This window comes from Ailuropoda melanoleuca, chromosome 18 (assembly GCF_002007445.2).
Source record: "Ailuropoda melanoleuca isolate Jingjing chromosome 18, ASM200744v2, whole genome shotgun sequence".
Taxonomy (NCBI): Eukaryota; Metazoa; Chordata; class Mammalia; order Carnivora; family Ursidae; genus Ailuropoda; species Ailuropoda melanoleuca.
In genome coordinates this window covers 13212333-13226316 of record NC_048235.1, presented here as the reverse complement: position 1 = coordinate 13226316, position 13984 = coordinate 13212333, and the positions used below count along the sequence as shown (strand labels likewise).

General features: G+C 39.1%; 1 protein-coding gene across 1 annotated transcript in view; it reads left to right on the top strand.

Moving 5' to 3' along the window:
* Positions 1-13984, top strand: part of LOC117797109 — a 51630-nt gene that overhangs the window by 16019 nt on the left and 21627 nt on the right. The window contains exons 3-4 of the mRNA XM_034647766.1: positions 1636-1762; positions 10443-10542. Of these exons, the coding sequence (XP_034503657.1) occupies positions 1636-1762; positions 10443-10542 (227 nt within the window). The remainder of the gene's footprint in view (positions 1-1635; positions 1763-10442; positions 10543-13984) is intronic.

Below are 13984 nucleotides of genomic sequence, written 5' to 3'. Positions count from 1 at the left end.
CCCTTTAATATTTCTTGCAGGGCTGGTTTAGTGATCACAAATTCTTTTAGTTTCTATTTGTCCTGGAAGCTCTTTATCTTTCTTTCCCTTCTGAATGACAGGCTTTACTAGATAAATTATTCTTGGCTGTATGTTTTTCTGATTAAGTACCCTGAATATATCATGCCAGTCCTTTGCTGGCCTGCCAGGTCTCTGTGGATTGGTCTGCTGCCAGTCTAATGTTCCTACCCTTATAGGTTAAGGAGTTCTTGTCGCAAGCTGTGTTCAGGATTTTCTCTTTATCTCTGAAATTTGGAAGCTTCAGTATTATATGTCAGTGTATTCATCTATTTTTTATTGATTTTGAGGGGGTTTCTTTCTACCTCCTGGACTTGATCGCCTGTTTCCTTTCCCAGATTAGGGAAGTTCTCAGCTATGATTTGCTCAAATATACCTTCTGCCCCTCTCTCTTCTTCCTCTGAGACCCCAATAATTCTGATATTGTTTTACTTTATGGTATCGCTGATTTCTCGAAGCCTCCCCTCATGGTCCAAGAGTTGTTTTTCTCTCTTTTCCTTGGCTTCTTTCCTTTCCATCATCTTATCTTCTGTGTCACTGACTCTCTTTTTTGCCTCATTTACCCCAGCTGTTAGAGCATCCAATTTAGACTGCATCTCAGTTAAAGCATTTTTAATTTTGGCCTCATTATATTTTATTTCTGTACTAAATGATTCTCTAATGTCTTTTATTCTTTTTGCAACCCCAGCTAGTAACTTTATAATCATTATCCTGAATTCCAGCTCTGACATTTTACTTATAACCATATTGATTAGATCCGTGGCAGAGAGTATTACCTCTGGTTCTTTCTTTGGTGTGAATTCCCCCTTCTAGTCATTTTGCTCAGAGAAGAATGGATGAACGAGAGAACAAAATCAAAAATACCAACCACGACCCAAGTGAAATACACCCTAGATGAATCTAAAAGTCAGAAACCAAAAAGAAAAGAAAAAAAATGGGGATAAAAAGACAGAATGTAATATCCCATGTGGACAAAATAGGATGATCCACTTGCTGTGTGTGTATTTTGGTCTGTTTGTTAGCAGACACTGAATCCCAAAATTGTAAATAAAGCAAAACATACATATACAAAAATAAAATTCAATACAGTGAAAGGAAGCCAAAAATGAAGAATAGATCTATAAAATGTAAATGTAAGAATGAAAGTTAAAAAAAGACTTAAAAACAAAGAATTGATAAAATAAAAAACTAGTTGATAAGGGAAAAAAGAAAAAAAGAAAAGGAAAAATTTAAACTGAAAGATAAAAGAATCATGAGAAAAAGCCTCGAATTCTATATACTGTTTTCCCTCAGCACTGGAGTTTTGCGGTTCTGTGTCCTCTGTTAACTTGGTATCGCCTGATGTTCTAGCCGATCTTCCCAGGGAGGGAAGTTTTCTTTTTTTTTTCATTTCTTGTTACAAATTTCTTTGTTAAATATTTCTTCCCTCATCCAGTAGTATGGACTGTATGTAAAAGAGTATAGTAGCTTCTAGGAATAGTTGTTGATTCTTAGCATTCTCTCTCTATTCGTGAATTTGTTTTCATANAGTTGTTGATCCTTAGCATTCTCTCTCTATTCGTGAATTTGTTTTCATAGAAATTGGCCTGAGTCAAGCTGGCACTGACCAATTCATTTCTTCAGAGTGCTGCACTGCTGCACTGATTCTCAGGTGCCTTTGCCTGGGCGGAGTTGCACCACCCTTTGCCAAGGGGCCAGGCTCAAGGTAAGCTGCTTGGGGTTGTTCTATGTGGCTTTTGTTCCCTGAAGGCTTTCCATTCCACTTTAAAAGGATGAAAATAAAAATGGCTGTGCCCCGACCTCCCAGTCCCAGAGCTAAAAGATCATGGCCCCCCCCCCTCTTCAGTAAACCCTCAGGGAAAAGCAGTCTTCACTTTTGTGTGAACCAAATTCTGCAGACTCCTGTGGTGCACTCCTGTGCTGATCCTCCCAGGGGAGGGAGGAGGGTTGACCTGTGCCTGCTGCTTGCAGGGTCCCTTCATGGAGAGCAGTCATCCGATTGTGCCATGGTTCATGGTTTATGGCAAACAGAGCTAAGACCCCCTCCCGGGCTCGTTGACTGTAGCTGGTTTCCTGCTCCAATGCTTGGGAGCTCTGCTGGCTCAGGCACCCCCATTCTTTCCATGACCCTGGGGATCCTGTCCCCTAGGATTCTATCCCACTTTATCACCTCAGCACCTTTCAGGCAGGGATGTCTCTCACTGGAGCAGACTTCTAAAAGTTCCTATTTTGCACTCCGGGGCTATATCACTTTCTGGTAGCTGGCTTACGGAGGCTCCCTCCCCCCACTGTTTATCTTCTGATATATCCCTTCTGATTCACTTCTCCACACCTCCTACCTTGCAAAAAGTGGTCGCTTTTCTATTTGTAGAATTTCAACAATTCTTTTACATCTCAGTTTGAATTCATAAGTGTTCAGAAGATTTGATAGCTATCTAGCTAAATTCAAGGGACCAGATGAAATGAGGTCCCCTACTCTTCCACTGTCTTGCCTGTCTCCCTCCCTACTGACAAAGGTTTTGAAATTTTGTCTTTCTTCCTTTTCTATTTTAAGTGAAGGTGAGCTTTATATTCTAACTAATATGAATTATGCCATGCTCCCATAGAAAGAAGCAGCAGTTAAAGTCATTTTTATTTAAAATATTTTCACTCCACTATGCACATTATTCTCTTCATTATTTAATTAACTAAATAAATAATGTGCACCTGTCAGTTCCCAGGCACAGAAAATAGGTATGAGAATACCACAAAGAACAACAAAACATAAGAAAGTCCGTTCCCTCATAAAGTTTACATTCTAGTGAGAGACAGACAGTAAACAGATGGACAAATTATATAATTACAGTCAATGGTAAATGCTGGGAAGGCAAATGATCTCAGGTAAAGAGCTAAGAAATGATGGTACCATTAGTTTAGATAGGATGGCCAGGGAAGGTCTTTTAGAGAAAATGAATAGATTCCAGAATAAAGCGCGGAAGGGAGCCATGCTCACTTCTTTCAGTGAGCAAAAGAACATTTCAAGTAAGGACATAGTAAGTCCAAAGGCCCTGAGCTGGAGAGGGCCGAGGAACAGCATGTTGGGCAGAGGTTGGCACACATGAGAGATAGCAAGAGTATGTGTGAAGATACTGCAGAGGAAACCAAAGCCCAGAGGACATAGGGTCTTTCTGGCTAAGGACTTGGATTTTATTTTAAGTGTGATGGAAGTCATTGGAGGGTTTTGTGTAGAAGAGTAACAAGATCTGGTCTATATGTATAGAGTTTTATTGTTGAGACGTATTTCACATACCGTAAAATTTACCCTTTTAAAGTGTACAACTCAGTGGTTTTCATATATTCACAGGATTGTGCAACCTTCACCACTGTAATTCCAGAACATTTTGTGACCCCAAAAGAAACCTTTTTGCAGTACCATTAGCAGTCATTCCCTTCCCCAGATCCTTGAAATGCCTAACATACCTTCTGTCTTTACGGATTTACTGATTTTGAGCATTTCAACTAAATGGTGTTCTACAACATGTGGTCTTTTGTGTCTTTCTCATTTAGCATATTCTCTGGCTTCGTTCATGTTATAGCATGTGTCAATTCTTCATTCCTTTTTCTAGCTGAATAATGTTCTATCATATGGACACACCACATTTTGTTTGTTCATTTATCTGTTGATGGATATCTGGGTTATTTCCAAATTTTGACTATTATGAATAAAGCTGCTATGAGCACTTGTGTATAGATTTTTGTGTGTATGTGTGTTTTCATTTCTCCTGAATATGTAGCCAGGAGTGAAATTGCTGGATGTGTGGTAACTCCACACTTCACCTTCTGAGGAACTGCCAGACCATTTCCCTAGCAGTTGTACCAGCAGTATATGAGGGTTCTAATTTCTGTTTTTTGATTATAGCCATCTAGTAGTGTGTGTTAAGGGTATCCCATTGTGGTTTTGATTTGCATTTCCCTAATAACCAATGAAGTTGAGCATCTTTTCATGTGCTTATTGGTCATTCAGATATCTTCTTTTGAGAAATGTCTACTCAAATGCTTTCCCCATTTTTAAATTGGATTGTGTATTTTCACTGTTCACTTATAAGAGCTCTTTATATTTTCTCAGTACTAGGATCTTATCAGATATGTGATCTGCAGATTTTTCCCCCATTTATACTATCAAGATTGTCTTTTCACTGTCTTGATAATATCTGCTGAAGCACAAGAATTTTTTATTGTGATTAAGTCCAGTTTATTTTTTCTTTATTTGTGCTTTAGGTATCCTAAGAAGACATTGCCTAACCCAAGGATATGAAGATTTACATTTATTATTATGTTTCTTTCTAATAAGACTTGTATAGTTTTAGCTCTTTATTTAGGTCTTTGACCATTTTGAGTTAGTTTTTGTAAATGTTGTGAGGTAGGGTTGAAATGCAGTCTTATGTATGTAGATATCCAGTTGTCCCAGAATAATTTGTTTAAAAGGCTGTTTCTCCCATTGAATGATGTCTCTTCTGTTGTTGAAAATCAGTTGTCCATGGATGTATGGGTTTATTTCTGGATTCTTATTCTATTCCACTGAGTATATGCTTACCTTTAGGCCAGTACTACAATCTTGAAAACTGTAGCATTGTAGTAGGTTCTGAAATTGGGAAATGTGAGTCTTCCAACTTTGTTGTTCTCTTTCAAGATTTTTTGGCTATTTGAAGTTTTTTGAAATTCCGTATGAATTTTAGAATCACCTCATCAAGTTATGAAAAACAAAACTAAGTAGGATGACTTATGTTTTAAAAGTAACACAATGGCTGTACTGTAGAGAACATATTTTTTTTTTAAAGATTTTATTTATTTATTTGACAGAGATAGAGACAGCCAGTGAGAGAGGGAACATAAGCAGGGGGAGTGGGAGAGGAAGAAGCAGGCTCATAGCAGAGGAGCCTGATGTGGGGGCTCGATCCCATAACGCCAGGATCACGCCCTGAGCTGAAGGCAGACGCTTAACCGCTGTGCCACCCAGGCGCCCCTGTAGAGAACATATTGTAGAGAAATCAGTTAAGAGGCTATTTTAGTAGTCCAGGTGAAGGATAATATTGGCTTGGAACTAAGTATTAGTTATATAATTGGTAAGAAGTGGTTGAATTTTGAAGATATGATTCCCTAGGTTTGCAGATGAATTGGATATAGGGTGTGAACAAAAGAGAAAAACTAAGGTTAATTAAAGATTTTGACTGAGGTAACTAAGTGATCACTGTTGCCATTTATTGAGATGAGACCCCTGAGGAAGAGTGGGTTAGGGGAAAAAAATCAAGAATTTGTTTTTGGATGTGCTTAATTTTAGATATCTATTAAAAATACTTATGAAAATGTCAAGTAATAAAAAACTATATATAAGTCTGAAAGAGATCAGAGTTGAAATAAATGTGAATGTACAGATGATATTCAACATCTTGGGACTGAATGAAATGAGAGAAGGAAGGAGTGTGCATAAACAAAAGATAAGTCCTAAAGACTGATTGTGGGGTGCTCCAACCTTTAAAGGTGGAAAATGGAAGAGGAGGCAACAAAAGAGAGGCTGATAGCAGCAAAACCAAGAGCGCATGGGTGATATCTTGGGTAAAAAGGGGGGAAAATGTTTCAAGATGGAGGGAGTAATTAACTGGTTACAATCTGAGGGTCAGTGAAAGGAAGCCTGAGAATCATGCTGTGGAGGTCATTGAAGAGTATGGTTTCCACAATGTTGGGGACAAGAGATTGGAGTAGATTTGAGAAAGCATAGGAAGGAATGAAGTGGAAACAGAAAACTTTTGAGGAGTTTTCTTTCCTTTTTTTAAATTTTTTCTCTTAATTTGTTTTATTTATGGACATTTTCATGAACAAAAATAGCAAGAATAGAGTCTTTCAGCCAAGATTGAGTAACAGGGACTGTATTTACTTTCCCACATGAAACAATTTAAAAATGGGCAAAATACATGAAATAGTGGTTTGAAAGACTGTGAGTGACAAAAGACAGTTATCCTTGAGCGGTAAGAAACAAATCACCTGAGCCACATGGCTGCTGCAGCTTACTGCCATGAGAGAGTTTTTGGGCCTCAGCACAGGAAGGGGGACAGAGCCTGGTGGGGCCCTTGAATTGAGGATGTGGAGCTGAGAGTCTAGAGAGACTAAGGTGACTAGACATCACTGAACAAAATACTGTAGAGGAGAGAGCCACAGAGAGAGAATTTCAAAGATCTGCAGAAAGTCTCACTTTATTATTAGCTGAATACACACCAGCACATGGTCCCTTTAAAAGGATTAGCAGAAATAGTGTCTGGTGCTCATACAGTGCTGGGAATGGTGTCTTTTTCCTCTAGCCAGAGTGGAATGCAAGATTCACATGGCATTTGTTATGGTACTTAGAAGATTTTGCCTCAGTAGTGAGACTAATTAGCCATAGACACTGCATTTTTGCCTAACATATATTAAAAGCAAGATCCAAAAAGGTCAAGTCATTGTAACTTAATATCCTAGGATAAAGCTCAAGAATCATTATAGGAATATAAAAATACCCAGCATCCTTCAAGGAAAAATATGTAATGTCTGGTGTCCAATAAAAGATCACCAGGCAAGAAAATACTCCTCATGATAAGGAGATAAGTCAATTGGTCCAAAATCAGCTCAGAACTGACACAGATGTTAGAATTAGCAGACAAAGACTTAAGCATGATTATTATATCTCTATTGTATATGTTCAAAAATTTAAATAGAAATAGGGAGGATAAAAATATACCCAAATACTTATAAAGATGAAAACTACAATATCATAGATTAAAAACATAGAGGATGGGGATAAATATCAGATTAGACACTGTAAAAGAAAAGATTAGTGAACATGAAGACATAACAATAATGAAACACACTAATGAAAGGAAATAATTATAAAAAATAATAAACAGTGTATCAGTGAGCTGTGGAAGATTTTTGAATGGCCTAATAAATATCTAATTGGGAGACAAGGCTGGACAGAAAAAAATTTTGAAGAAGTAATAATAAGCAATTTTTTCAAGTTTAATGAAAACTGTAAACTCACAGTTTCAAGGCACTCGCAACAAGCCCAAGTTCAAGAAATATTATGAAAATCACACCAAAGCACATCATGACCAGACAGCTCAAAACTACTGATAAAGAGGTAATCTTAAAAACAGATAGAGTAAAAAAGAGGCATATTACATACAGTAGAACAAAGATAAGGATGACAGTAAATTTCTTGCCAGAAATAATGCAGGTGATAAGACAGTGGAGCAATATCTTTAAAATATTTAAAAGAATTTAAAAGACTGCCTAGAATTCTGTACCTGGCAAAACTATCTTTGAAAGATGAAATTGTGACAAAGATTTTTTTCAGATATACAAAAGCTGAAGGAATTCAGCACCAGCAGACTCACACTACAAGAAATAATAATGGTAGTCCTTCAAAGAGGAGGAAAATGATAACAGATGGAAACGTGGATCTAAGCAAAGAAAGAAAGAGCACCAGAGATGGAAACTACATAGGTAAAAATATAAGATTTTTAAAAGTATTTAAATATTGTTAAAAGATAATTGGCTGTTTAAAGAAAGATAATAACTATGTAATTAATAGGACTACAACATATATAAAACTAAGCCATGAGATAATAATAACAAAAAGGTTGGGCGGGACGAAATGGAGGTATGATATTTTTAGGTTCTTTAGCCTTGTGCTGACAGTTATAGAAAAAAACCTCTTTATTTGCAGATAATATGCTTATCTATCTGGTCTTCATTGTAACTACTCAGCCTTACCACTGTAGTGCAAAAGCAGCCATAGACAATATGTCACCAGTGAGTATGCATGCATTTCAGAAAAACTTCACCTAAAAATCAAGCATCAGATCCCATTTGGCCCATGGGCCACTGTTTCCTAACCCTTGGTCTATGTAGAAAATCCCTTAGAACCTATAAAAAATTTCTAAAACTGATGAGGTTAAAAAGATTTCAGGACACAAGACCAATATAAAAAATTTGTTTTTATTTAATAACAAAGAACCATCAGGGTAATTACATATATTATTATTAATTATACATATGAAATATGAAATTCATTATTATACACTACTAAAAATTGTACATTATTAAACTGTAGATATGACAGACATATGATTTACTGTGTTTCAATTATAGCTTAATAAACTTTTCTTGTTAAAAAATGTAGCAAGAATAATGTAGCATATATACTCCCATCAGTCCACTTCAATAATTTTCAGCATTCTTCTGTTCTCTTTCAAAGACTTTTGCTGTAAAGGGGAGCAGAGAAATGGGCCCTATCTAGAAGGGATTATGGGATAAAGCGAGGATTTTTGCTTTTTATTAAGTTGGGATGTGCTACAGCATGTCTATAAGCTGATGAGAAGAGAGGACAAATGGAGGCATAGGGAAGTGGACCTGAGTCCTTGAGTGGGCGTGTGTCCTGTGCCCAAGGAAGGCACGGGCCTCTGAGAAGAACATAGCTCCTCTGTAACAGACAAAGACAGATAGGACTTGCTTAATATACCACAGCGGCTCTTTGTTAGTCATGATGATAATACCAACAATTATAGGATTGAGAGTCATTGGGAGGCCTTTGTATTCATTAATAAAATGAGTCACACAAATTCAACAATCCTTGATTTTCTTTAATGAAGTTTTCAACCAGCATGCTGAAGAGTACCTTACAGGTACAGATTTCTAGAAGTCTCCAGCTAAGAAAGAATAATGCCCGCAACCCCAACTCTCCCTTGAAGCAATGCTCACTTGGTCTAAATTGGAGGAATCCATTGATAGGGAGGATGGAAAATCCTCTGCCTATGTATTCAGTGTAGAGTTCTATTGCCATTCAAAGTTTGCAGTACTAGAAGTATTTTCATGAACAAAAACCTCTGTCCCTTTCCCTTTCCCTTGTCAGTCCCACCACCATGAGTCGCATCACTGTTACTCATGCAGGAAAAAATAGCAGCAGCTTCCGTTTATTAAGTGGTGGTAGGTGCCACTACCTCACCCCCTCTTCACAATAGCCCTGTGCAGTAGACAGTATTACTCGTTGTGGAAAATGAGGCTTACACAGCTTAGGTCAGGGTCTCAAGTCACATCTCAGTAGTACCAGAGCCAGAATTAAAATCCAAGCCCGCGTGACTCCAAAGTCTTTGCTCTTGACAAGGATTGTATGTTATGCCACCTGCCCTTCTGAATGAAAAGTTTCACTGGTGTAGATATATGCATGCCTCCCTCCAATTCTAATTTATTGTAAGGACCACATTTTGACATAATAGAGGATAAAAATAATTCACGGTTCCAACATCCTGTTGTAGCAACTGTTTCATTTTTCTCTATTTCCTTTTGATCTTTATCCATATGTACGTGTTTTCCATAGCTGTAGACATAATTTTGTATTCTGCTGCTACGGTTAATATGATACAAGGCATCCTCCTTGCTGCTCTTTGGTCTTCGATGGACGCATAATACTCCATTTTGTTAAAGTACCATGATTTCATTAACCAATCCCCACAACGGACAAAGTTGTTTCCATTTTTTTAGGTTGTATACACTACACGACAGCAAACAATTTGATCTCCGCCCCTCCATCTTTCTTAATTGTTTTAAGGAACAAATTCCCAGGAGTGAGATTATGAAACAAGAATTTGAACGTGTTTATGGCTTTGACACTTTAAAAGAGAGTCAAATTAAGAAAGTTTGTACCTTTGGTGATAGTAAATAGATATCCTACCCCACAAGAACAGATTAACTACATGAATCATGGTTTAGGGGGACCAAATTAAAGACAGATAGGGAGTGATTGCTCATGCATACAGGGTTTCTTCTTGGGGTGATGAAATGTTCTGGAATTACATGGTGGTGATGGTTGCACAGGTTTGTGACTATACTAAAAACACTGAATAGTACGTACACTTGAAAAAGGTGAATTGTACGTTGTGTGAATTATATCTCAATAAAGCTGCTATAAAGAATTACCATTCTTCTTAACAGTTTCAACCATTGCTTTCAAATGTTCTATGTTTGTTTTTATATTTGGAAGCAGCGCATCACGGTGCTTGAGTGTCAGACTGCCCGGGTTTGACTCATGGCGTCACCACTCAGCTGCCGTGTGACCCCCTGGCCAGTGCTATAGAAGTTGGGTCCTGCAGAAGCCCACGCTGAGACAGAGTTTGGGGTACAGGATATGTATTGAGGCTCAGCACTTACGAAAGCAGGGCAGAAGCAGGGCTGGGCAGAAGGGGTAGGAATGACACGCAGGTCTGAGACAGCTTCAATCAACCCTGTGGGGAGCTCCAGGCAGTCAGTGTCCTTCACTGAGCTGCAATGGCCTGACCTTTATACACCGACCTTGTATGGAACCTGATGTGTGTCACCAGGAAGGGCAGGACTGCAGACCAGGCGTGCTCTGCATCTGTGACCAGCCCTGGGGGGAGCACCTGGCAGGAGGCTGACTGCTCTGCTCCAGCCCCACCACAGGTGAGCCACAGGACCAGGCCTCTGGGTGGCATATCTCCATGTCTGTCACATCACGGGGCCCTAACCTCTTTCCTCAATTCCCTCACCTGTAAAATTGGGACAGTAATAGTACCTACCTCTTAGGATTGTTAGAGAATTAAATGAGAAAATATATGGGAAACACTTAGAGGATATATGATATGATATCTGTTCATATGATAACTGCTCAGAAAATTCTAGCTGTTGTTATTTTATTATTATCCTACTGAATAATAAAGTCTGTTTTGCCCAGGCTAGCTGAAGAATTTCGATGCAGCATGTATACTGAGAAGAGTTCTTTTTTATCGACTCCAGTTTTTAGAGCATTTTCATGTTCATAGCAACATTGAGCAGAAGGTGCAGAGTTCCCATATACTTCCGCCCCTCCCCCTCCCGACAGCATCCCCCACTATTCTGAAGACTTTTAAGAAAAGGAATAATACCTTTCTGTGGTGGCTTGTTTATATTTTGAGGCCAGAATGGGCAGGACCTGCAAGGAATGAGTGGAATGATATTGTGAAAGCTTCCCTGCCCCACATCTCCCCATTGTCTGTCTACTCCGGACTAATATTTCTATCCCGTTCAATCATTCTTGATTATTAACACCTCTGTTTGTCAAGCATGGGTTTAGTAGATCCTTCCTGCTATGGCAACCAGCCGAGAGCAGAACCTCATGTCAAGGAAATGACTTTCGATAAATAGATGAGGGTTATAGCTGTAGAACGCACAAGCTCCCCAGTGCAGGAATCCCAGAGCAGTGGGCCTGGATGTTACCCATAGCAGATCCTGTGCACTTGGGAGGAGGGCAGCATGAGCCCATGGGCGCCCTGCTTGCAGGGTTGCAAGAGAGGATCAGGCAAGGAGGGCAGATGCTCAGAAAGGGAGTTGGAAGGGAAAAAGGAGCCTTTGCTTAGTCACGATGTGACCCTGGGTACGGTTTTCCTAGAGAGGAAAGACAGCTTAGACTTTTTAATTTCTGATTTTTGGGTCAACTTCAGTTTTTATCCATATCGGATGGGAGAAATTTTGTAAGGGTTAAAACAATTTTTCTTCTTTTCCCCTTCCCCCTCCTCTGTCTCCTCCCTTTCCTCCCCCCCTTCCTCCTCCTCTTTCCTCCTCCTCCTTCTCCTCCTTTTTCTTCTTCTTCCTCTTCTTCTAAATCATCCGAGAAAAATGGACTTTTTGGGGGAATACATTCTGTGAACTTTAACATGTATAAATTTAGGTAGCCACCATCACAATCAGGATACTGAATGATTGTACTACCACACGAAATTTCCTGTGCTATGTCTTTGTAATCACACTAATCTCTGGCAGCCACTGGTCTTTACTCCATTACTATTGTTTGAGACAGCGCTGCTTTTAATAATCTAATGTCTTATTCTCACGGAGTTTGCAAAGATCGTGGGCTTTGCAGTGGTAGAGAAATGCTACCTCCTCCATTACTAAGCATGCAGTTTGGGGAGGTGAACATGAGACATGGAAAGAAAGGTAATGTATCTATAGGGTCTCCTCTCCCACCCAATGAGGATAAGCCCATCTTCGCCATCTTGGTAATTGGGCCCCACCTGACAGATCGGGGTAAGAGTAAGGGGCGGGGAGGGTCCAGACTAAATGAGATAATATACATAAAATACTCAGAACAGTGCTTGTCATATGAGAAATGTCCAGAAAATGCTGTTATTTTATTCCTCTACTGAATAACTCAGTCAGTGTTGTGCAGACGACACCAAAAAACTGTGACGCAGCATATAAACCAAGAAAGCTCTGAAGACTTGTAAAAATAGAGACTTTATTTTTTAGAGTGGTTGTAGGTTCACAGCCAAGTTGATTTACAGTGGAAAGGGCAGAAAGTTACTTGGGGAAAGAATGAATTTGGCAGGGGAAATGGGAGAGGCAAAAAGAAAAAAAGAAAAAAAAAAAGCCAGCACAGGCTGTGTTTGAAGAGAGAGTTTTGTTTGGTTTTCTTTTGGGGTGGGGAGAGGTTGAGACATAGGCAGACAAAGATGGGAGGTAGTTGCGGGCTTCGATCAGTAGGGCTTTAGGCAGATTCATGCTAGATGAGAAGAATATTACAGACATTTCATCGTGTGTTCCGGATGAAATCCTCCTTGGCGTTTTCAAGGGATGATATAAAGATTTGAGTTGCTTTTAAATTATTTGTGGGTATAATTTATTGACATCTTCTATTGTTGTGCAGACCATGAAGCAACACAGCAGTCTTTTCTATATTATTATGTTTAATTAATGTGATATATACGTATATATATGTGATATATAGACATAGCTTAATATATGTATACATGCACTGTTCAAGTTGCCTTATCAACACAAGTTGCCTTATCTTATTTAACCCTCACAACAACCTGCAGAGGTAGGTATTGTTATTATCATTCCATTTTTCAGAACAGGAAACCCAGATTTAGAGAGGTAGAGTAACCACTCAGAGCTGTTAAGTGGATTTGAATATAGGCTCATTTTTTTTAAAGATTTATTTATTTATTTTAGAGAGAGAGAGCGTGTGGGTGGTGGGAGGGGCAGAGAGAGGAGGAGACAAGCAGACTCCCTGCTGAGCAGAGAGCCCGACTACGCAGAGCTTGATATCAGAACCCTGAGATCATGACCTGAGCCGAAACCAAGAGTCGGGACACTTAACAGACTGAGCCACCCAGGTGCCCCGGCTTTTTAAAGGCAGAATCTTTTCTTCTAAGCATTATGCTAATCTGCTACTACTCTGAGCCTCAAATTTCTCATCTGTAAGATAGAGAATAATTCCTGACTCATAAAAGCATTCTGAGGATTAAATGAGATCATTATAAGCTACCTGAAGGGATTTATTTTTATTCTTTGATCCCAATTGTCTGCTACCCTGCCTCGCACATAGGAGAGATTCAATAAAAGCTCTACCATTTTATGACTAAGCATATTCCATGCTGACTCTAGGTTTTATGCAAGACAATTTTGAGTTAATAATCACTGTGCTAGCACTGGAGATACAAGGATGAATAAAACAATCCTTGCCCTCAGGAGCTCATAATCCCGTGGGTTAAAAGCATACAAAGACATCATTCCCGTAGACGGTGGGTAGGTGCAGTTACAAAAGCAGTACAGATGTACTGTCTGCCTGAAAGTTGTTTAAAGGGATCATTTGGAGTTGAGAGGACAGGTGAGAAGAAAAGGATAGGCATAGGAAGGCAAGACACAGTTTGGCGAGTGGAAAACCACTGGTACTCAGTGTTTGTTACTGAGGCATAAAGTGCTGGGCAAGAAATGGCCAGAAATGAAGTTGGAGAGATAAGCACCTTGTGTGCCACGTGGAAAAACCTGAACTTCATCTTGTTGGCCCCGCTTCCCAAAACATCTCTTTTTCCCCAGGCTTTTCAAACGTTTTGCCATATCCGTGTTGTCACTGTAATATTATTTG